Here is a 26,980-nt window from a genome sequence, read left to right as displayed (position 1 = left end):
ATGAGTGATATTTGAGGTGCAAACGCTGCAAGGGATACCATAGTCCGATGCGTTGAGGGGCCGTCGATATGCTTTGAACGAACTCGGCGGGGCATCGCAGCCGAAAGTGAAGCTTCTGTCCCTTGAAAGACACCGGGTGAATGGTACTCCGGCACTTGGCTCTCCGCTGGCAGTTGGGTTCGACGCCTGCTGAACGGTGAGAGATCCCCCGAAGTGTTTAGGGATTGAAAAGGTATCGGCTGACTCCAGGGGTAAGGTAAACACAAGGTGTCTTCCGAGAAAGGAGTTGAAAGTATATATCACGAAACATTGGACTGTTTCATTATACCTTACATAGAACTGTACATATTAGTATAGTGCTTGGTGTCGTGTAAAAGTTGGCCATGAGCCAGTAGGACAAGATCACATACTGGTATGACATATGGTAGCTGTCGTTAAAGAAGTAGGCAAAGGCTCTATGGTAAAGAGGATATTTGGACCCTGTGAGATAGAAGGTCTCTCGACAGCTTGGGGCTCAATTAACATGTTACTTGAGTCTTAGTTGAGCTATCATGTTCTCAAGGCTGATGTCAGTCCTCTGCTTGAGACACTGATTGAGAGGGCGGTACTGGAGCACAACCCTCGATGCAAAATGAACTTGGGATCTCAACTTGCATTATCAATGGGCGATAAATGTACATGTTACTTGAGGGCAGGCAGTATGACACAAGTCTGAGAACGCGAAAGAGAATGTCGATGAGTGACACAGACTCTGACTACCAGAATGTCTGTATGTTCTGTTGCGTGCTCAGAGAGGAATTTGGGGACAACATTTGAAACTCACGCGTCAGTTTCAGTGCCATTAGCCAAAGGCTAGATGCTATTGAGGCAACGTACAGCGGGTAGGCTAAAATGATAAAGAATGGAACACGGGTTGGGGAGTGAAACGATTATGGGCGAAATATGTAATAGTTATATATATATTATATTTGTATTTTATGCTCGTCAAGTCGTTTCTTCGTTATGTTTTCCAGGCGTCTGGTCCAATAGACGCGCTTTGATGCAATGTTTCTTCTAATATAATGTGTTTGTCGATGTGGGTGTGTATATGTAGCCGGTAGCAAGGTGTTGCAAAGTGGACGGTGTTTCGGTGAGAGCATCGATGCATAGTTTCGCTGCAGTCATGATGATACCATCAAGGACTTGGGCTTCCTCCCCGACTTGTGTTCTCAACGCAGACCTCTTCGCGCACTGTGACATTTCCGTCCCGGGGATCTCGTTCATAGACAAAGCATCTTTCAGCGTAAATGCCCATCTCGTTCCTTCTTCGCCATACATCACCCAGCCGTCGCACCATGACTCGCTTCCAACCTCCGACATTGAGCACGATATGCTTCCAAGGCGTATGCGAGCCGAGTCTCTCCTTCTCTTGCACAAGTAGTTTAAAGGTTTGCATCGCAGCCTCTCGATCACGGTCGACTCCTGGAGAGACCTGTTCTAGAGGGTGGATTATGGTCTGGACGTGTAAGGCCAGCGTATGCACAGCTGGAAAAACACATATCGCCCTGAGAAAGGTAGTAGGATCGCATAGTCTGGTGTCTAGGTCAAGTTCAAGAGTGTGAACAAACCTTAGCTGTTGACCCAATTGAGCTAAGTCAACCGGTGCCAGGGTTGGGCATTTCTGGTCATCTTCTGAGAATCCAACGTGGTCCCTCAGCCGTAGCACCCGTAGTGACTTTCGATGTGCTGCAATAGATTCAAGCCGGAGCAATCGGGTATGGCAAGTCATGTTCAAGATCTCAAGTGCCTCGATATGATCTTTCACCAACAAGTTCAACCCAATGGTGGCATCTTCTCTCTTGTCACACAGATGGGCACTGTAGTCTTCCACATGGAGTGTATGCAACGCCGAGAAGTCTCGGAAAGGAACTGAGCGAAGGAAGTTGAAGATTGGCACAGAAATTAACTCGAGCGACTGTATCTTGGAGAAATCCCAATGTTTCTGAACATCCTCAGCTGTATGGCTCCAGTCATAGGACCGTAGCATCAAGTCGACGATGGGTGGCATTCGTTCTCCAGAAGAGAACTTGAAGCACGTGCCCTGACCTCGATCTTCATAGCGTAGTGCTTTCAGCTGTCGAGATTGGACCAAAAGCTGCTTTAACGAGTTGAGCCTCGTTGACAGAACCGGCATCGGATTGGTGAGCTTCAATGACACCAACAGCTCTGAGGGAATCGATCTCGTAAAGGTGTCCAATGGATTACCATTGTAGTCTCGTCGTAGGGGGAGGTCCTCGATGTATAGTCGGGTGCTATTCGAGTCGCAATTATGCAGGCGACGGAGCTCCGAGGGTGACCACAAGCCCTCTGCAGGAATGTCGCCATCTATGTATTGCCATCTGTTGTCGGAGCTATCAGCAAGAGAACGAGCAAATCGAGAATGGGTGTTAGTACCGAACCGACTTTAATCGCTTAATGCAAGATAATATTCCAGTGATTCTGGTGGGATTCAAGTTGCTTCGTATTGTGACATGATTTGTGAGATGCGAGATGTGCCGAGAGACGTTAGGATAGCGTTGTTCGGCATCTGGTGCGACAAGAGATTCGTTCAAGGTCAGGAATCGGTAGGCGATCGGTGTAGCTATGGCATCGAACCTCTTTGAGACTAGACGCACAGATGTGAGCGTTGGTGAGTCTATCTCACGAAGCTAAAATGGAGCGTTTAGTATTAAATACTACTGGTAAGATTGTTTGTAGTGTTGATTTATTTACCTGTTCGAACACAAGAGCCAGAAGTTCCGAGCTCAGGCGATTCAAAGATAGAACTGGCAAATTCGGAGCCTTGTGTAAAGTGTCCATGCAATTAGAGGATCCCGATAACATGGGTGAAAGGCAGGGCCGAGCTGGTGTTACAGAGTACGATAGCGTGATGGAGGGTGCGGGAACCAGTAGCTCGGTAATAGATAGCATGGTAAGATGCCAGGCTCCGAGCAGATGGGCCAAAGAATATGTTGGCAAGGAGAATTCGTTTCGGATTTGTGAATAACCAGAACCGATGGGCAGGACGCTGCCTCGACTATGTATAAGTCGGCCAGCTAAGATGATGCCCGGTAATGACCGTCGGGCGTAAACTCTACTATTTTGTTTGATGACACTAGACTAGTTGAGGCGAAAGTAACGAAGGATGGAAGGCGGGCAAGCCTCATGCGGGTTGGGACTCAGCGTAAACACAGGAATCCTCGCTCGACATGGAGTTATGATCCATCAAAGCAGAGCGGTCCCAGCAAGACGGAACCATGCCAGGTTTAATTGCCAGGATATGAGAGTAAAGGCGGGAGGGATGGAATGATATCCACCAGGATTATGAATGGACATGTCCTTTGCCCGAGCCAGGAACAGGAGAGTCAGGTATGAGTGAGATACATTGTCGGTGAGAGAATGTTGAGAATAGTCAACAGATGCCTAACTAGGAAGTGAACGAGAGATGACGTTGGCCATGTCACAGAAAGAAAGAAAACGCCAGACAAATGCCAGAAGCTCGGACTATCTCGAGACAACTGAGTGACCAAAGAGTCAAACTAAACACGGAGAGTCCAGGAGGGATGTGTGGAGATGCTTGAGCCGCCGGAGCGATTGAGATCGGGGTTCCCTTGTGGGAAGAGGCTAAGAAAGCAAAGAAAAGTACGTAGGCCGATGCAAAGTGTGGACGACGAAAAAACAAGGGTTCTAATCCAGGTTCGGGAGGTGACAGATGAGAGGCAGGCATGGAGCTAAAGCCAAAGCCAGCTATTGTCGCCGTTATGACTTTGAACAGGAAGGTAAGGAGACGGGACGAATAGCGGACAGAGAGCAGAGACATGGTGTGTAAAACGACATAAGGTACAGACAGAACAGGGAGGAGATTCTTGCGATGCTACGCATGAGGCGTCGTCTCTATGAGAAGAACAAGAAGAGATGACCAATGTTGATCGGAATTTGGGAAATTTTGATGCATCATCACGCCCAAAGAGCGTCTTGGAACCAGGATAGCCATGCCAACGACCTCGGTCGTTGGGCGGGGACTCAGCTTAAGAAAGAAGTTTAACATGATGCCGTATCTTGTGATGAATCGAGTCGTGCCGAGGCGGGAGAAACACACGAGAAACGGAGCAAGATTGCGTGCGCAAGAAGCCATGTGGTTCTATCCAGAAGGGAACAAGCTTCATCGCAGTGAATAGGAGATCGCAAACCATCGAATAGAATGGCCTGTGACATTGATGCCGTGTGCGGGCACCTCCCGCTTCCATTGTCATACAGAGAAGGAAAAGTCAAGGACTGATATATTCTCGCAAGAGTTCCCCGAATCGGGAAAATGGACCCAATTGAAGGGAACGGCGGCCCCTCATGGTTTCAATGTCTGGAACCAATCGCAGTTGTTGAAACGCCCCAGACCACGGTGCGGCGCGCAGCGGGGAGAAAAGAAACTTGAGCATTCAATCGCATTCTTCCGATATCCTTGTTTGACTGTCAATGGGGCCGACAGAGATCTCGGCCGATGCACTAGCAGGAAAAGTCACATCAGAAGATTTGCTGTCGCTAGAGATATCGTGGTGCGCTTGAGGCTATGGCTTTGCTGGCCTTGACTCCGACGCTATAGGTTAATTTAAACGTCGAAGCAAGCATTTCCTTTCTTGGATCTAGCGATGGATCCCAATGGCTTAGCTTGTTGGCGGCTCATCGACCCTAGATCCCGGCTGCTGTGGTGATATCAGCTCCAGGCATTGGATGCCATCATATGCAATGCAAGTTGTCGCTTTGAGTATGAAGTTTGCTGGCTTGGCTCTTCAGTGGAAAATGGTAGCTGTCATGTGAGACCTTCCCATGTAGGGTTGGTATTTTTTAGGTATCAGCAGTCCTTGCTTCCTTCCGGATCCTGTGTTGACATGGTTGGTGCCTTCCTTGCAATTCAAGATTTGTTGCTCTGCTTTTCTGGAAGGAAGCATGGGTTTTGACAGGTGATTGCTTTTTATGGTGAGCTTTCCCGTTTACTTACGACAACCCCCAGTTTGCTAAGGCTCGAACTTCATTTTAACATTTTTACAACTGACCTGTCGCATATTATCCCTGGATTCGTTTGTTAATCTCCTGAGGCCTGCTTTGCGATCGGTCTTCATCCACCGGGAGTTGTCAATCTCGAATCCATTTCGGTGCATCCACTTTCCGGGTACCCTTGCACGTCTCATCAGCTTCCAGCTGCGACTTCAACAATATTACGTACATCGCAACAACATCTCGTGTGTCTTCAGAAGGCGGGGCAGACCAGGCCTAAACTTGATGGTGAAGCAGTGGAACAACAATGTCAAAGATTCCGTTCATGCTTCCTCGACAGCCATGTACGGCGTCTTATGTATCTTCGGAATCAAATCAACAGAGCCTGCTTTCTGCAGTGCAACCCAACGACTTCTCATCCATTCCCCTCCAGTTCATGTCAAGGATAGCCGACATGATCTGATGACAAGTAACGGTCTTGACCTTCTCGACACTCACGCAGTGATGATAGTGACGGGCAATGCATATTGTCACATCGTAAATATGCCAACTGCGCATGGGCTTTCACATGGGGTGATTGTGGTCAGATCGTCGTAAAATGCGACTGGCTCGGTAAACGCTGCTCATGGTTACATCGACTAATTAGTCGCAGTGTCCGGAACGGCAATCATAGAATCCTTTCAACTTCCCAGTCAGCGATCCTGGGCCTATGTACTCCGTACCGAGATTCAGTGCTTCAAGATGCGCACTCTCAACGGTTTCACTATTTTACGTTGCATCGCGCCGTTTCAATGTGTTTCCACACAGGGTTACGAACCAGTGTGGATGAACGACCGTTGTCTGTTGTCTTTCATGTCTCTGTTATGTTTGTGTTACTGTCATCAACGGCAAGCAAGAAATACCTTGGCCACGCTGTCGAGTCCGAGACTCGACACTATAAACCTGAGATTTGCATTTGCACTGAACCCTAAAAGGCATGCACGACTCTAGATCTGTCTGTCCGACGTCGATGCTGGATGTCAGCAGATTCCAAGGCCCCGACTTGGTGGGCCATGGGCCACGCAACGTTTGTGAAAGTAACCATACTTTGCTATGACCAACACCGAGCCGGGTGAGAGGAACGTGGCATGATTAGATGCCTCTTAAATTCATGAGTTGGCCTTTGGGCAACGCGACCTTTTCGATCTCGGAGATGCTTCGGCTTGCAGCATGTCCTGTCTCTTTGTTGTCCTAATGTGACAGCTCTACATATCATTTCGTGACCTGACGACGGAAGGTGATAACTCCACCTTAACTGCACACACTGACTGAGACACAGGATCAAGAACAATTCGTCCCAAGGGCTGAGAACGGGTATTGATGCCCTTGCCTTGACGCAATTAACGATACGATAGGTACAACAAGAACGCTATAGGAATCTGCCCTTTCGCCGCGCCAACCTATTTCATGCATGGACGATAACACAAGAATGTCGATCCAGAAACACAATTCCACCTTTCCAAAAGAGTTCATCCGTCACAAATTTGGGGTTACTCGACCCCAGTTGTTGACATCTCAAGTTGAAGAAACGCAGCACATCTAGCAATCCCAGTAAACTGTGGCGCTTGGTTTATAGACAGCAGTCATCGTGTGCGTTTGTCCATTCCTAACATCGCCTCTAGTACCGGTATATAGGTTCCTTGCTCTTGGGTGGTGGTCCACTTGGCGCATCGTAGATGTCATCGTCGTCGGAGACTTCGTCGAGTCGTTGCTGTGCTGGAGGCTGTGCTGATGGTGTCGAAACTCCAGCACCGTGCATGTGGACTTTACCAATGGCGCTGTCTTGTCGGCCCAGATAGCTTTCCGTGGGTTTGAAGCCAGGATGGAAGGGCTCGTATGCAAGGCGTTCGTGTTCGGAGTACTGAGCCGCTGTGTTGGATGGTGGCTGGACCGAGGAAGAATTGCCTGGCTGAGGATCTGCAAAAGGGTTCTCGGCGGGCTCTTCATAGGGTCGGTTTGAACTTCCCTCACCATTCTGGGGTGGAGGACCTGGAGGTGGTGGGTAAGAATGCGTCTCTTTACCCTTGCCGGAACCTGATCCAGATCCGTTACTGAAGTAGTGATTGTTGCCGTTGATCTCACGTTGAGGCTCTTGCTGCTGCTGGGACTGAATCTGAGGGGTCAAACTGGGCGACTGTGAGTCGGATCGTTCGTTCAAACCCAGTTGTTTTCGAGCGCTCAGGACAGCTCGCTTGTGCTGGTTGAGCGCAGTCTGTAGCTGCTCATTGGTGTCGATGAGATTCTCCATCGTGTCGTTATCAGGAGTGGGATTCTCAGACGTCATGTAGCCTTGGATACTGCGAGATGCGCTTGAGCATCGATCAGCAAATTCTTTGATGAGCTCATTGTCGAGAATCTCGCCGGGAGGCGTATTCATGACAACTTGCTCTAGGAGCTTAGCTGATGTTCGGGCTTCTTCGAGTCGGCTGGCTAGCTCAATGGGATCAGGCAAGCGCTTGTTCGTGTGGTGTCTCGCAAAGTAATTCTGCGAGTGTGGGTTTGGAGGAGGGGTGTTAAAACTGTCTGGCGACATCATGGGCTGCTGCGGTCCCTGCGACAGCTCGTTAGTATGTAAGGACCCATAGCCCGAAACATGTGTACATACTCCAAAGTTCTTGTAAGCTTGTTCCTTCTCTTTTTGCCACATTGAAACAAGCAAAGTCAAGTTTTCGTCGTACGCCTTGGTGTGCTGGAAATCATCGAGTGTCTCCATGAGGATCTGGCGCACGCTGGGGTCTCGTACAGCCTTGAGGAGTCCTCGCGCAGTATCGACGAACTTTTGGTCTAGGTTCCGTGTGAAAGTCGCGCCGGGGTTGTCGGTCAAGATGCGCAAGAGCATGATTGCGTTGTACTGCCATGATGGCTTTGAAAAGTATTCTTTGGACAGGTACTTGCGGATTAGGCGCGCGCATTCTGCGGCAGCAGCTGGGGAGGATTCGGCGGCATCGACGATAGGAGGGAGAAAGAGAACCTCATCTTGCTATTTCGCATGAGATTAGCTTGAGGTATGGCGTGTGGGGGGGCAACTGTAAAACACACCTTGGACTTTCCTCCAGATTCGCAAAATGCTTTCTAGGCTCTGGTCAGCGATGGCCAGATGGACGATAGGGACGGTTTCGCAGGATGCGCGATAATATAGGGACATACCACGCTGTTGTGAGCTGTAGCCTCGGGTGTTCCGGCCGGTGTCGTGCCTGAAGGTGAAGCTCCGGAGGGTCCGTCAGATGCTCCTATGAATTGTCAGCTCCGGACGTGTGCTGTGTTTGTTTTGGGGCAGTCTGAAACCAAAGAGGTCGATCGCAAGGCAGCGCGCATGAGAATACGTACGATTGGAGACATTGCTGGCTTTTCTTCTGATGCTACCGAGCACCTTGCTCATACCAAGACCCTTCATGGACTTCATGGCTGTGTTGGAAGCTCGCGCCACAGCGGGCGACTCTAGGGGTGGAGGAATCGGGGGGCTTCTTGGAACAGGAGGCGAGATGATGCCTAGAGTTATAGCAGTGTTTGGCAACTAGATAGATGAGGAACAATAAAGTTGTTGAGGTGAGGTCAAGTCGTGACTCGCAAAAGTTGAAGATGTAGGTAGGTAGGTAGGGAAATTAAGGCTCAAATGGGAAGGCGCCGGGATGCAATGCAATTACTATCACGGTTTCAGAACCGAACGGTGATGTTGGTTGGTCTTGGTACGTTTCTGCCTCACGGAGCTGACGATGCTGGAGCGAGCGTCGAATGATTGGCGCCGATGTCTGGGAGGAGCAAGGGTATTGATCCTTTTGGACTTGGTTTGAAGTTGAGGACAAAGTTGCTTTTGACCGCAGTATGATAGATGATGACAAAGCAGCAAGTAAACACTGATTGTCCGGTGATTTAGTAGGTTGTTGTTAACTCGTAACTCTCCTGTAACTGTAACTGTAGGTACTCGGTCGTTTCTTGTTGGGTCTCGTCGACATTCAACGTTCGGAGTTGTTAAAGGGTCCGTAATGCGCCTCCCGCTAATACAGCCCCGTGCGTCACCCACTCTCTGGGCTGGGATTTGCAGGGTCCTCCTACAAGGTCGAAATAGAGCAATCTTGCGATAGGCAAAAAATGGTGAAACACGAGGAAAGAGAAGATATCGATTTACGCATCAAATAAACACACAAGGCTCTAGACAATGGCCTAATTATCAGCAAATATAACTACTACCTTAATCCAACTGTAAAGCGGCCGCCGTTGCACAGCCTCATCACCCTACGCAATCAACCCCTCTCTATCGCCGACCTTACCTTACCCTCAGCGTTAGTATTGGCATCGTGTCTTGGCTTCACTCTGGGCTTTGTCATGAAATGTGCCGGACCTCTTTCTCACTAACATTCATCTGAGTGACGGACAAACAAGAACGCGTGGCATTTCAATATGCGGAGTGTTCATCTAAAAGGTGAAGATCCGCGCTATCTCCACAGTGGGAGCCGTTCTTCTGGATCTCTAATACGCGGCCCGAAGTTTGAAAGTTGGAGAGATGGTTATAGTGCACCCTTTAACTTACAGTAGATGCCGTTAATAGTGAGCGGTAGAATGTGTCAAGTCATAAGCTTGAACTACGTAAGCCTCATCTACTAAGATCATGCTTGTCTCAAGAATCTGACACTCAGAGATCGCATACACCGTGAGGTTGGCAGGGGTCTCGCTGTATTCGTTAAATTACTGCGGACTTCAGGTTGTAGAAGTCCGACAGACACTCGAACCTGTCGGCAGTTTTCTTTACGCTGGTGTAGCCCACAGGCGAGCATCTGATAAGCGACACCGTTTCCTGTCGCCCAGGCCTCCAATACATGCTCCCACGACACCCTCTTGTAGTCAAAGTCGTGTGTATTCGTCATTATATAACAGTACAGCTCTTGACCGCCATGAAAGTCTCCATACAGACGACCGCTGGTCATGGTCTCTTGGCGCTAGCTACTGACTGACCACCCTCCGCCTCCTAGTCTTTGTCATCACCCTCGTCGTCCGACTCATCTTCCGAATCCGGTGATATGTCCTCCACAATCAGATTTCCTGACCGTCCAATCTTCTCCCCCATCGTCACTGTTGTGCTAGGCTCGTACACCGTTCTGGGGAGAATCGAGGCGATTCGGAACTTGTACTCGTGCTCGTACTCCCCCGGCTTATCACCACCCGCTGCACCCTCCTCTTTGAGAACACTGTAGCACTCCACAAAGGCATACAGGTCCTCCAGGGAGGCATCTTGGGGGAACCGCCGCACAATTCGGCCGATACCCGATTCCTCGGGCATCTTGAGTGCGACTCGTACCACGCTCTTATCGCTGGTTGGTGGCTCGGGCACAATAGTTGTTGCTCTCCATGCAATCCATTGCTCGCGCTTCTCTTCGAGTCTCTTTGCTGCCTCTGCTTCTTCCTGCGCGCGCTTCTCTGCTGCAGCTGCGGCCGCCGCCGCTTCTCTCTTCTGGCGTGCGCGTTCTCGGTCAATAGCTAGTGACCGTTCGTAGGCCGAGTCTTGCTCGGTTCGTAGATTTCTTGTGACTTCCTGGGCTGTTCGCTCTGCGCGTACTCCATCCAGATCTGCACCGTACTTTTCGATTGCTGCTCGAAGCTCTGATAGGTAGGTGGAGGGGGGCATGGGTCCAACGAGTCGCTTGACGATCCCCATTCGTGTGCTACCCTCCTTTGGTGTAAGGCAAACCAATGCCGAGAAGGGAAACTTGGTGCAGATATACTCCTGAGCCACCTGGTATGCCTCAGAATCCAAGACGTTTCCACCCCACAGAATTATGTTGTTGGAAGGATCTTTGATGAAGTTCACCACTTCTGGTGCTAGTAAAGTGTCTTTTACGAAAGACTCAGTATCGTCGTGCTCAGGCGACATCAATACCACAAGCATAAACTTGAGGTCCTTCTTGGCTTGATCATGCGCCTGAGCGACACCGCCCTCGAAGAATGGCAATTCGTTCTCCCCATACTCCTCCTCAAACTCTCGCTTGAATCTCGAGGCTGTATCTCGAGGCATGAGAGGTCTTCGGCCATTGGTGCCTCTGAAGCCTGTCGAGATTCTGCTCGTAACAGCCCGTGGCCGAATCGAGGCGGGCAAGAAGGACAGCGCATAGATCAAAGTCCGAAAAAGAGTCGAGGCAGCTCTCCAGCCCAAGCTAAAGGGGGTGAGGAGCAGGCCCAGCAACCATGGAGTTCGGTTTGTGATAGGGTTCTGAGGCACGATTCTCGGAGCTAGATCAGTGCGCTGTCGAGGTGAAGCTCGAGGGGCACGAATTGCCTCATCAAAAAGGCTCTCTTGTAGGTTTTCGTGCCGCGCTGTCGCCCGGGGTATTTCTTGTTGTGCTGCAGCTACTGGGTCTGCAACTTCGCCGTCGAAGAACTTGGCGATTGCGATCTATGATGCATCGTTAGAAGGACGAAAAAGAGCAAAGAAGCGGGTTTGATACCTGAACATTCCATTCGGAGCGGCGGAGAAGCGGAATAGCTTCGCTGATCTCTTGGTTGGTCACTTGTGTATATTGATCGAGAGCCTCCTGCTGAGTAGTGGACAGTTGTCCCAAGTCCATGTCGCCTTCGGCCATGTTGTAACCTATATCATCCACACTGCTCTTGTTGCAGGGTTCAAAGAATGCCTCTCAGATGAACAGTAAGAAGAGGGGAAAGGAACCGAGTTCAAATGGGCGGGAACGAAGAGTGAATGCGGTCTACGTCTTGCTTGTGGTGTAACCCCACGGTTTTATAAGATCCAATACATTGAGCATTCGTAAATAAGTGGTTGGAAGATTTCGGCTTCGCTGTATATAAATGAAAAAAAAAGGAGTGTGGGGGGGAATTAGAAAGTTCAAAGCGTCAGAGGTAAAAAGGAAGTTTGGAGTTTGAAATGATCTCTATTGAAGCATCACTTGTATGTGATATCGAAAGAAGAGAGCTAGAGATGAGGTTGACGAATGATCGCATCAAGCGCGTCAGAGCTACAGTGGGCGGGCTTGCTTATCAAAAGTCAGATTAAACCCGTTTTGGGGTGGGCTATTCTTCGGGAGAATGATCTTATTGGTGTCTTGTAAGAACAACGAACGAACTGGATTTCAGGTTTGGCGTCATGCCGTGGAGACACATGTCCAAGTATATTTTCATACAAAAATAATAGAAAAGATACTAGGATTAGGCGCATTGTTTTGCTTTGCTGGGCTCGCGACACTGCAGGCTTATTCATCCAACCCAACTGAAGTGTCTAGTCCCTCCACCAAAACTGCCCCCCCACCGCCCACATCCACATCCGCACCTAATCCAACCACTCGTTCAACTCCTCATACCTACCTTACCTCAACCTCACCTCTCCTCCCGACCTCGCAAGACTTTGCTTGCTCCCGCTACCAGAGGCGACGGCCCGCGCCTTGTTCCCCTTCGAACACGGCCGTTGGCTTTCCGCGCTTTAATCACTGTTCAAGCTGGTCTGCAACGGCCAGCCTCTGGACCCCGCCGTTCGTCTCGTTACTCCATGGGCGGCCGCTCGCCTCGATCAATTGAACAATGGGAAATGCTTGCCAGAGTCAAGTAGGTGCTGTTTTTGTCAGTATTTGGCCTAGGTCCTGTGGGCATTGTTATCTGCACAAGACCGTTTCTCAGTCGGCAGCTTGCTAACATCCTCCTCTTTCAGACGTCGTAAACACAGCCAAGCGGGCTGCACTACCTTCAACACTATATAACTGACCATGGCGACTTCGCGATATCAAACGGCCGATCTACGACGCCAAGTTGGGTCCCCGAGACCCAAAGGACGCGGTTCGTTTGCCCTTCCACCCATCCCACGATATCGACACACCCCGCCACCATCAAATCAACTCCAACATGAACGCTGACCTGCGCTCTCCAGAGAATAAAGATACACTATGCCGAAACGTACTTATATATGGCCATTGCCGATACGAGGACCAAGGCTGCGCCTTTAGTCACGACCAGAACAAAAACAACTCCAATTCAGACTTGTAGGTTACTCAAACTTTTGTTTTATTTGTTTGTTGTTTTCGGGATGGATGGACCCGACCCGTGATGCGACAGTTCGCAGTACCCAAATTTAATCCGACTTCGCTTGGCTTATAAAGTTAGACACTTCAGCCATGAAAGCCTCGCGCTGTCGGTTCATGGTGGGTTTGTTAATGAGGCTTGTAAGTGATCATTGTATACCTTGCAGTGGTTACATACTTTTTCTCTGTAGACAGGAGGCTTCAATGCTGCAGCAGGAAGGACCGTATGTCGCATGACCTCTCCGCTCATCGGCCGATACTCCCTCATCACTAATGACTTGCCAACTTAACTTTACTTTACTTCAACTCTTCAAAAGCACAACGCCCCCATGTACCAGCAGCCCTGGTGCTGTATCACTACTTCAGGCATATAATATTCCCACACTGTTTATTACTCAAGTTGACTCTTGCGAGCTGCTACTCCATATTCAGCAACTCACACTACGATTTCGACCCTTCAACATGGCCATGGCTAATGACGTTGAACCCAGATCCAAGAAAGCACTCAATGTTGAATCGCCATCTTTCACGCCCGCTAGCGTTGGAATTAATAAAAAGGCCACCTTCTCTTCACAGGCTGCCAGCGCTCCAGCTTTTACACCACGTGGTTTGGGCTGTATGTCCCCCATAAGTACCCTCATTCTTGTGCCATTCAACTGACAAAATGCTTGTAAAGCCGCTACCCCGGTTGGGCCCCAGGACAGCGACGGCAGCGTCTTCAATCCTGCTACTGTCCGCGAATTTACCCCTAACTTTGACGTGAACAGCACGGTATGATCCGTCACTGCCGATATCGAGACTCTCCGCTAATTACCGAGATAGACCACTTCCGCAAATGGTTCTGGTCAAGATGGCGGGATCTCCTATGACCCCTTCACTGTGCCTACTATGAATCAAGGCATCACTACTCCTCAGTACAACCCTTATGCTGAAGATCCAGGAGCTCTCGGTGGCCATGGGCCAGGGTACTTCCCAGCACAAAATGCATTTGCTGCTCCTGTTCAACCTCTGGTACATCACTTATACTTCCCCTCTGGGCAACGTCGAGATGATTTGATGCCATATCATCGCGTTTCTCACGACTTTTTCATCTCTGAGAAAGATCGGGTTGAGATTGTCAATAAGCTTGAAGCGACTGGCCAAGTTCTCCCAAACTCGCAGTTACCGCAACTCGACAATTACCACAACTTGGTGCCCTTGGATACAACCCATCGGAAGAATGCTAATATCTTTGGCTATCCGAGCTGGGTCTATAAAGCTACACAAACCAAGTCAGGCCACACTTATTGTCTCAGGCGATTAGAAGGCTACAGACTCACCAACGAGAATGCCATCAGGCTTGTCAAAGAGTGGCGGCGCATCAACAATGGCAGCGTGGTTTCTATCATCGATGCGTTTACCACCCGCGCTTTCGGGGACAGCTCACTCATCTTTGTACAAAACTATTTCCCCCTCTCCAAAACACTAGTTGAGGCTCACTTGACCCCAAGCAGTACCCATGGTACACGTTTCCAAGCTAAAACACCCATTGCTGAGAACGTCCTGTGGGGTTACATCTCACAGATTGCCAATGCGCTCCAGGCCATCCATTCAGTCAATTTGGCAGCACGATGTATTGATCCTAGCAAGATCATTCTTACAGACAAGGGCCGCATCCGTCTCAGCGCATGCTCTATCTTGGATGTCGTTCAATACGATGCTCATCGATCCATTCAGGAGCTTCAGCAAGAAGACTTCATTCAATTTGGCCGGCTATTGCTCTGTCTGACGACTAACACTCTGCCAGTCCATCTCACTAATTTTAACATATCTTTGGAACAATTGTCGAGGGTGTATTCAGTCGAACTGAGGGATACTGTGCTGTGGCTCCTCACCCCTCAGCAACCACCCGCTCAGAAAGGCATAGACGAGTTCGTACGCGGAATTGCTGGTCGTATCACATCCACGTTTGACCAAATTCTTCAAGCCAATGACAAGGCCCGCGCCGACGTCATGCGGGAGGTGGAGAACGGTAGGACAGCCAGACTGTTGATGAAACTCGAAACCATCAACGAGCGATATGACTTCAACGGGGATCAGAATTGGTCTGAAAATGGTGAGCGGTATATGCTCAAACTCTTCAGAGATTATGTTTTTCATCAAGTGGATGGCAACGGTAATCCAGTTCTGGATATGGGACACATGCTTCGTTGCCTGAGCAAACTAGATGTTGGGACGGAGGAGAGGGTTTGTCTCACCAGCCGAGACGAACAGACCAGCTTCCTCGTCAGCTACAAGGAGCTTAAAAAGATGCTGGCGAATTCCTTCGGAGAACTTGTCAAGGCGAGTAAATCAGGTCGAAGCTTCTAGTCCCAGCAGGAACAACACCTAGCTCGTGGCAAGTTTCAGTGAATCGCGGTACAAAGCCTCAATACCCATGAGGACATTAGAAAGGGTCAGACCGAGGGTGGGGGGCTAGATTTGATGGTAGATTGGTGGGTATTGGTCCTAGCCAGTCTCGTGCAACTTCTATTCCCACGAGGCCAAAGTCCCACAAGGCAACAGAATATCTTCCATGGAAACAAACACATCAGGAGGAAACAAGGTCTCGAAGCGAATCAGACTCGTCACTAGAGGTTCCCAGCGAGTTATGCTAGGGCTTCGAGAGGAGACTAATGTGCAACGCACAGGCAGGCCCCAAGCAAGCCTCCGTCATTGCCTGAGGATAGATGAAACGACGAGTTACAGGAAGGACCGAGTCCTCAGAATGACAGGGGCATCCCGACTATCGAAAAGGAACAGAAGAAGAAGAGGGCCAGAAAACAAAGAGCACCAATTTTTGAGAACAGAGTCTCGTACAATCACGACACCTTGGGTACTTATAAGGGCATCGCCTTGGATCAGTCAGGCAATCAGAACTGGCAAAATCGCCAGAAGGTTTCTAGCCACGCGTCATATGATGCGATGGGGGTTGAGACATTGGAGGCAATCTACAGATTCATGATGGTCTGCCATGGCTGATGATGTTTAGACTGTGTGTGTGTGTATATGGCAGAGGTTAGTGGTGATTCCGAAACAGAGAGAGACGATATAGTGAGACAGAAGTAGGGTATTTGCCTTTTCAATATGATATATTGCCTTCATTCATTACAATATTCTATGAAGTGGCGGCTAACGTGACAAATTCACTGTTGGAGCCAAGGACTTTCGTAAGATGCTGCTTTCGATGCCCATGCATAATCCAAAATACCATGCTAGTAGCTGGCGATGTAATTGTGTCGCTCGGTTTCTTGGATTTAAACCAGGCTTGACACGGCCATATATATTGTACCAGCTCCAGGTGGGGCGTTGTGTTTTTTGCCTTTGTCGTAATATTCGTTTCCAGCCTGATGACAGTTGGCTCCTCAATCATCCTCGGCTTGCACAAAAGGGTTGGCAATCTCTTCACTGCCGTCAACAGGGCTGACGAGAACAAGGAGAGTACCTCGAACAACTACGAGGCCAAGGGATCGAGTGGAGTCGTTGCCTTCGTCGTCTGCAGTTCTAGTGTTAGCTGCGAGTACCTAGCCAGGAACGGAGAGAATATGGATCAGGAGATGGTTTGCAGGAGTCGCGCAACGTACCTCGAACAACCTCGTGTACATCATCTAGTACTAGGTTCATAAGAGCATCATAGCCCTTCAATGTGCCCTTGACTGAATCGGAAGTTAGTGAGTGGGGTCTCCTGGCGCGCAACTCGAAGAGACATACCCTCACGACCGCCGTTAAACTTGACGGTGATCTGCTTGTCCATGTACTTGCCCAAGTCAAGAATGTTCTCCTTCTTGGGTCTCTCGCGCTCCTGCTGGGCGCCTCCCGCGCCGCCTCCTCCACGACCGCCTCCGCGCCCACCTCGTGAATGCGATCCTTGGCCACCGCGGCCGCCTCGGTGTGAGGGTCTATCGGACATGGCGTATCTTTGGGGGCTGTATTGAGGAGGAGATGGGGTGCGATATTGGTGATGAGCGTGTGGTTTGGGCTGAAGGTAGAACTTGTGATGGCTCTGGTGGGGTGAGTGGTGCTAATACAGTTATGGAGATTTACAGGTGTGGATCTATGTTGTTTGTGCGTAGGCATGTGTGAATTTGGTGCGAGAGTGGATTATGAGAAGAGAGCTTGACTCGAGCTTGATACATACGGTTCGACCAATGAGTGGCAGGCATTAGATACAGCAACACTCAGCTCTTCTTCATGTGAATACGATAATCATAACTCACACCGCGTAATCATCTGGTCTAGTCTGTCAACTGCAGGAAAGAAACTGATTATCGGAAACAAGTCTAGCAAAATGCAGTAGGGCTTCGTCGATCTAGTAGTGATGGTGACTTACCGACTTTCAGTGCCGCAATACCAAGCGTGATACTATTGGACTTGTAATATAGATGCACGTGGAAGTGTAAGTGCAATGGAGTGCGAGAGAAAATATATCGCTCGCGTGCCTCGGAGACCAGCGTCGCAAAGCGCCCAGTAGCAGATGGACGAGCGGGATACTGCAGCCAGCCAGCGCCAGTGATATTGCCTCACTCATCTGACTTGAAACTAAGGTAGATCCATGCAGCTTGAGTCTGTCTCTTTTCCTGTTTACCGCCTGTAAATCATCCCTCCCTCCATCCGTGCAAGCTAGTAGCTACTCTACCTTGGGGATTTGCAGCAGCACAGCCTCATACAAAGATCCCGCGCTGGGACATGCATTAAGGCGCCAATGTACAGGTTGACAGGAGTGATATGCGACTCTCATTGTAGGTCTATGAGATGTTTTTTGGCATGTACTTGACTCCTCAGAGGAGGCCTCTTGATATCCATCATGAACTGTCCGAAAAAGGAAATCAAGCTACAGTAGTACTGGGTCTTGAGCCCGCTGGCCCGCCGTTAACCTAGGTACCTAAAGCTGTGGTTACCTACCTATGTCTGGGCGGCTGGCAGTGGTTGCAGTACCCAGGTATAGGGCCTCACCAGGGCATTAGGTTGTCTCTCGTCTGTCAGTTTCGAATTGGTTGATGCTGCCACTGCCGCTCTTTGTCCTTAAATCCTCTTGGCCTACCTCACTGATTCTTTTATCTGAACTTTTCAACAATTCTTTCATCCTCAAAGGAATGACCTACCATCGTCGTCCTTTTTAGGTGCTATAAGTCGGAGATTTTGGTGTTGACGTACCCTCCATCCAATCCATTCCAATTAATACCAAGCCGGCCGTTGTCATTTTCCATCGGCCTCGCACCTCGTTCCGCTGCACTCTTCCCCACATGGTCCCGATTCCCCGGCACTTTCTTCCTGCTCCAAGGCTCCTCTTGTCTCTTTTCTGTATTTCCTTGTGCTTCTCCCCAGCCCGTCCAGTATTTGAACCCTTTCAATCTCCTTTTTTCTCACTCTTGAAGCTTCCTCTTCACCCACTTGGACGCCAACTTTACCCGCTGTAGTTCGCTGCGTTATTTTGCGCGAGGTATTTTCTGTGCTGGAATAGAATTGAGCCTGTTCCACGGCGGAGCATCAACAGTTGTTCTCCTCTTGGCGCCCATTTACCTGCATATCTAAGGTATCTGTCTGGGGGGGACGGACTCTCTAATACTACAAAATCGACATATCCTCTCAATCCATCGTCAACTTATTCCGGCTTCACTCCGTCGCCATGAATATCCAATAACCGCTGTCGCTGTCTCATCCTCTCTCTCTCTCTCTCTCTCTCTCTCTCTCTCTCGCCGCTTCTCTCCGCTTCTCTCCTATCACTCAATCGATCAACTGGAATCCCCGTCGCAATCCCTTCGCGACGTTGCCACTCACCTGACTCTAATTCGTCCTGCGGTCAACTCTCTCTCAGAAGCTTTGATATCTATCTCCCTATTCCGTCCTCTTTTCAGCGCAATCCAGGCAGATCTGTCCGCTTCACTGGGCATTTCAGGGTTCAATCTCGGCTAGGACGTTTGTTGGTCAAGCGTAAGCGCCTCATTCTGCACACGGCATCTAAGCTCATCTATCAATCTCGACCTTTTGGTCAACATACCACATTTACACCCATCAGTCACCCATCATGGGCCATACTTCCGACTCGGAACCTGCAAAACGAAAGCGTGACGTCGATGATGCCGGTGGTCAAGGTCGCGCTCAGCACGCACCTACATCTCTTCAACAAGGTATGTCTAGTATGACAACAGCCGTCAAAGGGCTGCACCATATTGTGTCGCCTCAAATCCTGAGACGTTTCGTTTGTAGCACCACATACGAGACTGCATTGTTTGCCTTGACCTCGCCGTCGTTGCACACTTGCATGTGTCTTCGTGTCTCTTACATTCTTCAATGCATGGCGTCGCCTGATGGCGCGCGCAAAACGAGACGGCACTTGAAAAGCCGAATGCTCTTGGTTTGACCCCTTGCCGGAAGTAGCGTTCAGCTCGGCTCCTCCAGGGACGCACATGCTTGTTGCTTTTGTATCCGGCTTTTCTGTCTTGGTGCGCTGGCACAGCTTGTTCGCTTGGAGGATATGCTAACCCAACCTCAAAGGTGTTCCTGGTTATATCCACTATCTCCCGAGATCAAGTGCATCGCATTTGAGCCTCGTACAGGGTGATGCAGACACATTTGCCGACATCATCGGTCTGATTGGCGAATATGAGAGTAAGAATGCCAAGGAAATCGTCGAAACCATTAATGGGATACCATTTACTGACGCACATCAGACGTGTTGGACAGGCATGAGAGTCTTGCAGCAAGTCTTGGGGCTAAACTTACCGGTCCAAGACTTTTGAGAGGCATTGAGAAGTTTTTCGATGGGCCAATCAAGACGACACCACTTCAGCCCTTCTCCAATCCTATAAGTTGGCTGGATGTAGTCAGTTTTGCGAGATCAAACCCAAAGGATTTTACCCTCGTTCAAAAGGCGGATGGCACCCGATGCTGCCAATTTGTTCTCAAAGGCTCACAGGTGGAGATTATGGAGGACGATTGGCGTCTGGTATGGTCTGGCGCTTTGGACCGGTTCCCCCTCGATCACCCCCTCGAAGAGGATGAGACGGCAGAACTGGCGACATTGGATATTCTCGAACAAAGAACATCAATCCTGTACAAGAAAGCTGACGAAGTGGCGGCAAGAGCTCGTATACTTAACCATCGGCTTGGGCAGAGGAAGCAGGATATTCGTCGACGCAGGAGCACACAGGACACACCGCCATCACGATATCAGCCCACTAACAGTACCGGCAGTGGCAGTTCACATCGAACGGCTAATTTCAGCGCCGGCTATGATTTACATGCTGATTTGCTGCAGCAATTTCTCGCAGCCTCCGCTTCGCCGCCGCCATCTCGGTCAACGTCAGTTACAGGAATTCCTATAACCACTCTAAGTCAACCATCTCCTTCGCACAGCGTAACCCACTCTCAAGCGCATGGTCCGAGATACAGTGGCCATGCAGCAGAGATAACAGTGCAGCCTGTGATGGACAGCCGCGAAACAGCTTTCCGGTCTCTGATTACACAAAGGACTGACCAGCTGGGCAAGGGGGATGTGATCAACCCACCGTGCGATCGATGTCGGCGACTAAGGGTTGAATGCGTTAAACATTTGACAGCATGCTCAGGATGTACCAAAAAGCATGCCAAATGCAGTTGGAAAACAGTCACAGATGATGAGTTCCGACAACTCAAGCGAGACATGGGTCTCAGGGATGAAATGGATGTTGATGGGCACTCAGACAGTGGACGAGTTCCTGACACATTAGACCCCAAAGACGGGCATTCAAGTCGACTTGGAGAGAGGCAAGAAGCTGGCAGAACGTCTGGGGATAGAACACCGGGAACATACGGTACGGATGATGGTTCGAGACCTCCCAGTCGGGACAATGGGCATCTTCCTAGTACAATGGAGCCGTCGACTGCGTCGATGCACCGATTCGATCTTAGCGCAGAACGACATCGGCTCCCTTTTGGTATGGGGCAATCAGCCCGGTCGGATCACAGCAACCATTCGGTCGAAACTTTAGGACCTGGATCAAATGCCACGGGGTTGGCGAGTTCGCTGGTAGCACCTTCGAACAGTACGTATAGGGGTGGTGATGGTTCCTTGAATCCTTCAGCCAGCTGATACTGCATCAGTCAGAATAGCCCCGTTGGCGTTTTACGCATGAAAGTAAGGTACCTCCCCTACCGACTTGTCAGAGTCAACACATGGAGATGGCTTGACAAGGAAGAAGAAGAGTGTGGGAGAAGAAGTCAACGTTTTACGAATATGATGAATACAAAGACATTTAAAATCTGCTTCAGGTATCTTATCACATTTAAAGAACTGCCATTATGAGTGTTTCGTCATTTTTGCCTTATCTTGGCTTTAATCGGCTTTACGTGTAGAAGCCTCTGGCCCACTTACAAGGCACTCGGGCACTTAAGGTACCAGTAAGTTGCCGTCGAAAAGAATACGTACCTTGGAGACCCGCCAGCGCCACGTCCATTGCGGATCCAATCAAGACGCATCTCATCCAGTGGCAGCTGTAGGTAGAAAAAAAGTTTTGGCGGGATGCGATTAGATAAGGCACTAATGACCTCTTCTACCGCTAACGAGGTGCCACTGCTGCTAATGCTTCGCTGATTCATGAAAAAGATTCTCCATCTTTTTCCAATTACCAGAGGCGATTCCTCTTCTTCAACAAATACTTGGCGACTGCCCGGGCCCTTGTCTTATCGCTCACTGTTGATCGTACTACGAACGCCTGCTTTCTTAATTATACGGTACCGACAGGCTTCAGTACAGGCCACTCTAATACACCACCGACCGTGCCGCGCAAAATCGAAATTCAACGACGAGTCGACTGAGGAAACAAGTGAAAGCAACAGAACAACCAACATTGACGGAGATCAAGACTCTCCTCTTACTTCACGCCTGAAAATTGCAACTCACCATGTCACACCATCAGCCTACGTCGCACATCATGTCGAGCGGCGACGAGAAACCATTCCATCATTCCCATTCACCAATCGATCACTCGGCACTCATCCAGTCACGCGAGACCGGCGATGTAATTCCCGATGACACCCCGATCCAGGGAAATGTCAAGGCATTGCCCTTTGCTAAATCATGGGTTCACATGTTTGCTGGCGGGTATGTAAACCTCCATATGGTCCCCAACTAGCTTGCGACAACTTGTCGTAAGACTGATTTGCTGGGAACTACGAGACTGATTTGATTGTGTTCATAGTGTTGGAGGTATGACTGCCGCCGCAGTTACAGCCCCCCTCGATGTGTTGAAGACCCGATTGCAATCCGATTTCTACCAGGCCCAGATCCGAGCTCAACGCGAAGCTCAAGCTCAAGTCATTGGCCGACTAAACCCTGCCCGGGCCGCTCTATATCACCTGAACGACACGCTCCAGATTCTCGGCTCAGTATATCGGAACGAGGGTTGGCGAGCGCTCTTCAAGGGTCTTGGCCCTACCTCGGTTGGAGTTGTACCAGCTCGATCCATCAACTTCTATGTCTACGGCAACGGAAAACGCTTAATATCTGAGCATTTCAACAATGGTGTAGAAGCGCCATGGGTCCATCTATCGGCTGGTGTGGCAGCCGGCGTCATTACCTCAACGGCTACAAACCCCATCTGGATGATCAAGACTCGGTTACAGCTGGACAAGAATGTTGCAGCCGGCGGTGCGCAAATGCGCAAATATCGAAACAGCTACGACTGTATACGTCAAATCATCCGGGACGAAGGTATTCGAAGTCTCTACCGTGGCATGAGTGCTAGTTACCTCGGTGTGGTAGAGTCAACGATGCAATGGATGCTCTACGAGCAAATGAAGGCATCTCTAGCTCGCAGACACAACGCGATCGTCCGCAGTGGTCGTGAGCTGACTTGGTGGGATAAGACTGTCGACTGGACTGGAAAGGGTTTCGCTGCTGGAAGCGCTAAGCTGGTCGCCGCTGTTATCGCCTATCCCCACGAGGTACTTCATCGGTTTGAGACATTGAAATTTTTCCAGGATACTGACGAAGATGAAACAGGTTGCGCGAACACGACTTCGACAAGCGCCTATGGAGAATGGACTGCCTAAATACACCGGTCTTGTCCAATGCTTCAAGCTTGTCTGGCTTGAAGAGGGTGTCATGGGTCTGTATGGAGGTCTGACACCTCACTTGATGCGAACAGTACCTAGCGCCGCTATCATGTTTGCCATGTATGAAGGCATCCTTCGACTGTTCCATACACCTGCGTAAACCATTCCATGAATGAGCAACGCACTGATTCGACACAAAGCGATCAAAATATAGGGCGCTACCTCGAACCGATCCGCTCATCGATGTCCTGTAACACTATCCGACACGAGTCGCTATGAAGCTTTGAAAGCTTCACAAACACTACTCGCTCTTGTATCAATGTACAACACCCAAGGTCTTAAACGAAGCTGGGGCATGAAGAATTACGAGAAACTAACAAAGGAGGAGATGGCGTGGCTAAGGCGTATTTATTTTTCGGCGTTTGGCGGGTGGATGGATCAGTAGAGAGGGAACTGTAAACACCTACACTCATGCTTATGCTCATGCTCATGCTCACACAAAGGCCATGTACGAAATTATGTATAATAGTAGAGGCGCCTCTATTTTTGGATATCGTCACACATTGGCGATATCGTCCCAAAATTATCCTCATCCTGGAGAAGGAAACTCTCCGAGGAGTGATGATTAGAAGCCAATATGAATGAACATTAAACCACTTTGCTGACTTTGATATTGTATTCTAAGCAATGCGCTTTAGCTTCATGGTCTGGGTCTCATGAGTCGGATCACTCTTGTTATTCAGAGCAGATGATACGGATACAAGATAGCCCATCAACGCCCCAAGCTAAAGAAGGGAGTCCCAGAGCTTCGAATGTAGGATGGGATGCAAGTTGAAAGAACAACTTTGGAATAAAAACATAATGACTGGACCAGAGTTTGCTTTTCCCACATGAAACAAAAAGAGAATAGTATGTACGTGAAGAGGAACGCCCATTCCACCCTCTCCTGTCGTTTCGTTTTCTTTTCGTTTGCTTGACTTTTCTCATGTAGTCACGGGGAGGGCATGTTGTCGAGAAGGGCGTCTCGCTGGCTGAGAGCCGGATTCCGCTTGCGGAGCTTTCGAGGTTGGCGCGGAGCTGAAGTTGGAGATGGAGAGCGAGAGCGAGAAGACATGGCTTTGAAGGGCCAGATCAGACGGAGGCGTCACCAAGCGTTGCGATCCCAGTTAGGGTCTGCGATTCTGTGTCAACCTAGACATCATGATGGCAAAGATGGACATGGCGACAAACTCACCCTGGACAAAGGCAGCCAGGACCTTGCTCCCCGTCTGCAGCAGGGGGTGGCCGACGACGATCTTGAGGAACTTCTCGAGGCCTGCGCGACGACCTTCGATAACATCGTCGCTGAAGCGGTTGGTGAAGACCTTTCCGGGCAGAGGAGGGATAGTAACGCGGGCGCTCTCGCGCTCGAGGATGTCGCGGAAGTACTCGAAGTCGGAGTATCGACGACGGACGCTGCTCTGACGAAGCTTGAAGGCGGGAATGTTTGTACGGCAGAGGATCTCGTAGTCTGTGTACATGTGGCGGCCCATGCCATGTGTTCTTGGGTTGCGGACCTATATATGGCGCTTTTTAGCATTTCCTGCGTGTATTGCTTGTCTGTCTGGCGATGTATGGTCGCGGATATGGCGCATGAGGGACAAGAGAGCGCACCTCAATCTCTAAAAAGTTCTCTGGAGGACCGTAGATCTCGTCAAAGCTCTGCTGTCGCGTATCGGGCATAGATTGCAAGATTGGTCGGTGGAATTGTGAGCCGGGCGCATCGAGGCCGGAGTTGTCCTGATCGGACGCCATATTTGGTGATGTTGTAGAGAGTTTAGTCGTTAAAGTATAAATATTAAGAGCTAGATGTGTATGTCGCAGTCGACTATCGGCGCAAGGAAGCAGTTGAGGCTGGTGGTGATGTCGTATAGAGTGGAGAGAGTGATGTTCACTCGAGTTCAGGCTGTCGCATGAGATGAATGAGGTCGGAGGTAGAAGTGGGAAGAGAGTGGAAAGAAAGTGGAGGTGGGGGAACCAGGACAGGATAGGGCGGCGGGGTACTTGAGCAGTCGGTGGAGGACCAGGATAATCACAAGTACCTTTTTGTCGTTTCCTTGGTCAGTGATATGACCGTTCAAGAATATGTGCATTGACGGGTATTAAAGCCTGTTTCGGGTCACTCGGGCTCCGTTTTGCTGATTGATGATTTGTTTGTGTAACCATGAACGTTACGACATTGCATCGTACAAGTCAGAACGAAGACGGAGATATCCAACCAATAAATAAACATGAGACCTAGACATAAGTGGCTGATGTATTTCTGATACAGAATTGATTCACTTTACATGTGAGTATTGAATACTGCAGAAGAATTGATCACATCGTTTTATATTCAAGTAGGAGGGCTCCGAGGTGCTCCTTAAGAGCTTCAGAGCAATAGTCTAGGAGGCTTCATTATATAGTATCGATCCAAGCTGCGCTAACGCGGGACATCTTTACTTCTAATTCGAGCATTTGCCCATCATGAGCATGGTCAATGGTCTGTCTGTCTGTCTGTCTGTCTGTCTGTCTGTCTAGCAACGTGACATGACATGACATGGTATAACATAACATGGTACGGCCGTAGTTGAAGGTGTACGTTACCGTTCATTTCCTGGCAGCCCTTTCACTCAGTTCTCAGCCAATCTACTACCCCAGACATTCTCGATTCGGCATCCCCAAAACTCTCGTGCAAAGACTGAGCTGCATCAAACAAGTATAAGCCCATATGATTAACGAAACGCCATACGCCAGATGTGCCTCACCTTGGGGCCTCAACCTACAACGCCTACCGCGACATGTAGTCTTACACATGATCCATGTACACGAGAACACTATGCTCCCTTGAGGGGCTGGCATGTTTCTCTACTTCTTCGTCTTCGTCGTCTCCGATCGGGTACAATCTGCCCATCAACCGAGTTCCTCACCTCTTGTCAGCGAACTTTTGGTGAATAGCGCGGATCTGATCTTCGACGTTAACGTTCTGCATATGACCCAGCTGTGCTTGGCTCTTGGCATCCATGGCGCCATCGTAGCTGTGGATGGCAGCCTTCTTTCGGCGTGCTAGTTCATCTTCAGAAATGGCCTGTCCAGTGACAGGATCGAAAACGTCGCTACGCTGGCTGGCAAGTCGCTTGAGGTTGTTTGCGACATCGACATGTATCGTGTTGGAGGATGCGTAGCGTGTGTCCGCCTTGGCCTTCTGTTCCTTCCAGCGAGGATCGAGAAGTTCGACTAAAAGGAGGTTAGCATTCTGCATAAATGAAATGTAAGGATGGAGCACTTACTTCGCATGTGAGCCTCAAGCTCATTCATAGGGATTTGCTGTTTACAGTTGGGGCATAGCGCTGTCTGGGCACCCTGTCTGTTGGCAGCCTTCTGTGCGGCACGAGGTACGTAGTTCTCCTTGATCTTCATCGGAGGAGCACCGCCACGTGCTTCAGCAGTAGCCTGTTGCTTTCGTGCTTGCTGCTCTGCACGCTCCTGAATACGGCGCTCCTCTTCTTCCTCTTGGGCTGATCGCTGCGGTTGCTGTGGTTGCGCTTGTGGAACAGGGGAGTACGGCTGCACAGGAGGTGGCATTTGTGCGGGTTGGTAGGCTGGCTGTTGAGGGGCGATGGGATAGGGGGCGGGTTGATTGGGGTATGCGTTGTAGGTCGTGTCCTCGTCAGGCATTGCTTCCTCAATTCTAAGGCTGGCGCTGATGGACGCATTGTTGCGGTCTTCGAGCGAAGCGTACTGAAGATCGGACAGGTTGGTGGGAGGTGGGAGGTTGGCGTGCTCATCAGCCTCGTTGAAAGTGATTGTCTCGACAACAACGAAGTCCCCCCAGTCGATCATCGCAA

General features: G+C 49.8%; 9 protein-coding genes across 29 annotated transcripts in view; 3 read left to right on the top strand and 6 right to left on the bottom strand.

Annotated features, from left to right (window-relative positions):
- Positions 1–912: 912 nt before the first annotated feature.
- FVEG_02532 (hypothetical protein) lies at positions 913–5,550 on the bottom strand. Of its 3 annotated transcripts, XM_018889844.1 has the most exons (5): positions 5,237–5,518; positions 2,752–5,187; positions 2,434–2,687; positions 1,608–2,378; positions 934–1,544 (listed from the first exon to the last, which is right to left on the bottom strand). In XM_018889844.1, exons 2-5 carry the CDS (start codon positions 2,947–2,949, stop codon positions 1,175–1,177), a joined length of 1,593 nt encoding a protein of 530 aa, XP_018746075.1. In that variant the 5' UTR covers positions 2,950–5,187; positions 5,237–5,518; the 3' UTR covers positions 934–1,174. The 3 variants fall into 3 exon arrangements, with proteins under 3 accessions (XP_018746074.1, XP_018746073.1, XP_018746075.1); XM_018889843.1 differs by having other exon boundaries at positions 913–2,378; positions 5,237–5,522; XM_018889842.1 differs by having other exon boundaries at positions 913–2,378; positions 2,752–5,550.
- A 408-nt stretch (positions 5,551–5,958) lies between these two features.
- On the bottom strand, positions 5,959–9,175 carry FVEG_02533 (hypothetical protein). 4 transcript variants are annotated; one of them, XM_018889846.1, is made up of 6 exons: positions 8,737–9,173; positions 8,374–8,689; positions 8,194–8,276; positions 8,086–8,118; positions 7,652–8,026; positions 5,959–7,597 (listed from the first exon to the last, which is right to left on the bottom strand). In XM_018889846.1, exons 2-6 carry the CDS (start codon positions 8,447–8,449, stop codon positions 6,665–6,667), a joined length of 1,500 nt encoding a protein of 499 aa, XP_018746077.1. In that variant the 5' UTR covers positions 8,450–8,689; positions 8,737–9,173; the 3' UTR covers positions 5,959–6,664. The 4 variants fall into 4 exon arrangements, with proteins under 4 accessions (XP_018746077.1, XP_018746076.1, XP_018746078.1 ...); XM_018889845.1 differs by having other exon boundaries at positions 8,374–9,175; XM_018889847.1 differs by having other exon boundaries at positions 8,086–8,276; positions 8,374–9,175.
- A 494-nt stretch (positions 9,176–9,669) lies between these two features.
- Positions 9,670–12,169, bottom strand: FVEG_02534 (hypothetical protein). Its single transcript, XM_018889849.1, has 2 exons — positions 11,484–12,169; positions 9,670–11,431 (listed from the first exon to the last, which is right to left on the bottom strand). Exons 1-2 carry the CDS (start codon positions 11,616–11,618, stop codon positions 10,010–10,012), a joined length of 1,557 nt encoding a protein of 518 aa, XP_018746080.1. The 5' UTR covers positions 11,619–12,169; the 3' UTR covers positions 9,670–10,009.
- A 6-nt stretch (positions 12,170–12,175) lies between these two features.
- On the top strand, positions 12,176–16,256 carry FVEG_02535 (hypothetical protein). 10 transcript variants are annotated; one of them, XM_018889855.1, is made up of 6 exons: positions 12,176–12,591; positions 12,695–12,819; positions 12,911–13,022; positions 13,553–13,677; positions 13,738–13,832; positions 13,884–16,256. In XM_018889855.1, exons 2-6 carry the CDS (start codon positions 12,750–12,752, stop codon positions 15,408–15,410), a joined length of 1,929 nt encoding a protein of 642 aa, XP_018746086.1. In that variant the 5' UTR covers positions 12,176–12,591; positions 12,695–12,749; the 3' UTR covers positions 15,411–16,256. The 10 variants fall into 10 exon arrangements, with proteins under 10 accessions (XP_018746086.1, XP_018746085.1, XP_018746083.1 ...); XM_018889854.1 differs by having other exon boundaries at positions 12,176–12,606; XM_018889852.1 differs by having other exon boundaries at positions 12,911–13,677.
- On the bottom strand, positions 16,066–17,151 carry FVEG_02536 (small nuclear ribonucleoprotein). The gene is made up of 3 exons (XM_018889860.1): positions 16,791–17,151; positions 16,664–16,735; positions 16,066–16,575 (listed from the first exon to the last, which is right to left on the bottom strand). Exons 1-3 carry the CDS (start codon positions 16,987–16,989, stop codon positions 16,445–16,447), a joined length of 402 nt encoding a protein of 133 aa, XP_018746091.1. The 5' UTR covers positions 16,990–17,151; the 3' UTR covers positions 16,066–16,444.
- A 1,142-nt stretch (positions 17,152–18,293) lies between these two features.
- FVEG_02537 (hypothetical protein) lies at positions 18,294–21,374 on the top strand. Of its 5 annotated transcripts, XM_018889862.1 has the most exons (4): positions 18,294–19,207; positions 19,575–19,688; positions 19,751–21,103; positions 21,162–21,374. In XM_018889862.1, the coding sequence occupies exons 1-4, from the start codon at positions 19,105–19,107 to the stop codon at positions 21,191–21,193; spliced, it is 1,602 nt and encodes a 533-aa protein (XP_018746093.1). In that variant the 5' UTR covers positions 18,294–19,104; the 3' UTR covers positions 21,194–21,374. The 5 variants fall into 5 exon arrangements, with proteins under 5 accessions (XP_018746093.1, XP_018746092.1, XP_018746096.1 ...); XM_018889861.1 differs by having other exon boundaries at positions 19,751–21,374; XM_018889865.1 differs by having other exon boundaries at positions 19,287–19,688; positions 19,751–21,374.
- Positions 21,375–21,613: 239 nt separating this feature from the next.
- On the top strand, positions 21,614–23,779 carry FVEG_02538 (hypothetical protein). Of its 2 annotated transcripts, XM_018889866.1 has the most exons (3): positions 21,614–22,161; positions 22,259–23,003; positions 23,062–23,779. In XM_018889866.1, exons 1-3 carry the CDS (start codon positions 21,962–21,964, stop codon positions 23,272–23,274), a joined length of 1,158 nt encoding a protein of 385 aa, XP_018746097.1. In that variant the 5' UTR covers positions 21,614–21,961; the 3' UTR covers positions 23,275–23,779. The 2 variants fall into 2 exon arrangements, with proteins under 2 accessions (XP_018746097.1, XP_018746098.1); XM_018889867.1 differs by having other exon boundaries at positions 21,657–22,161; positions 22,259–23,770.
- FVEG_02539 (hypothetical protein) lies at positions 23,569–25,212 on the bottom strand. 2 transcript variants are annotated; one of them, XM_018889869.1, is made up of 3 exons: positions 24,768–25,212; positions 24,349–24,670; positions 23,569–24,287 (listed from the first exon to the last, which is right to left on the bottom strand). In XM_018889869.1, the coding sequence occupies exons 1-3, from the start codon at positions 24,906–24,908 to the stop codon at positions 24,259–24,261; spliced, it is 492 nt and encodes a 163-aa protein (XP_018746100.1). In that variant the 5' UTR covers positions 24,909–25,212; the 3' UTR covers positions 23,569–24,258. The 2 variants fall into 2 exon arrangements, with proteins under 2 accessions (XP_018746100.1, XP_018746099.1); XM_018889868.1 differs by having other exon boundaries at positions 23,605–24,670.
- Positions 25,213–26,058: 846 nt separating this feature from the next.
- The window catches only part of FVEG_02540 (hypothetical protein), a gene marked incomplete at its 3' end in the record, with an annotated part of 1,707 nt that continues 785 nt past the window's right edge, over positions 26,059–26,980 (bottom strand). The window contains exons 2-3 of the mRNA XM_018889870.1: positions 26,423–26,942; positions 26,059–26,369 (exon numbers count right to left, since the gene is read on the bottom strand). Of these exons, the coding sequence (XP_018746101.1) occupies positions 26,059–26,369; positions 26,423–26,942 (831 nt within the window). The remainder of the gene's footprint in view (positions 26,370–26,422; positions 26,943–26,980) is intronic.

Source organism: Fusarium verticillioides, chromosome 6, assembly GCF_000149555.1.
Source record: "Fusarium verticillioides 7600 chromosome 6, whole genome shotgun sequence".
NCBI classification, from domain to species: Eukaryota; Fungi; Ascomycota; class Sordariomycetes; order Hypocreales; family Nectriaceae; genus Fusarium; species Fusarium verticillioides.
The sequence above is the reverse complement of the archived record's forward strand: the minus strand, read 5'-3'. Positions and strand labels throughout refer to the sequence as shown.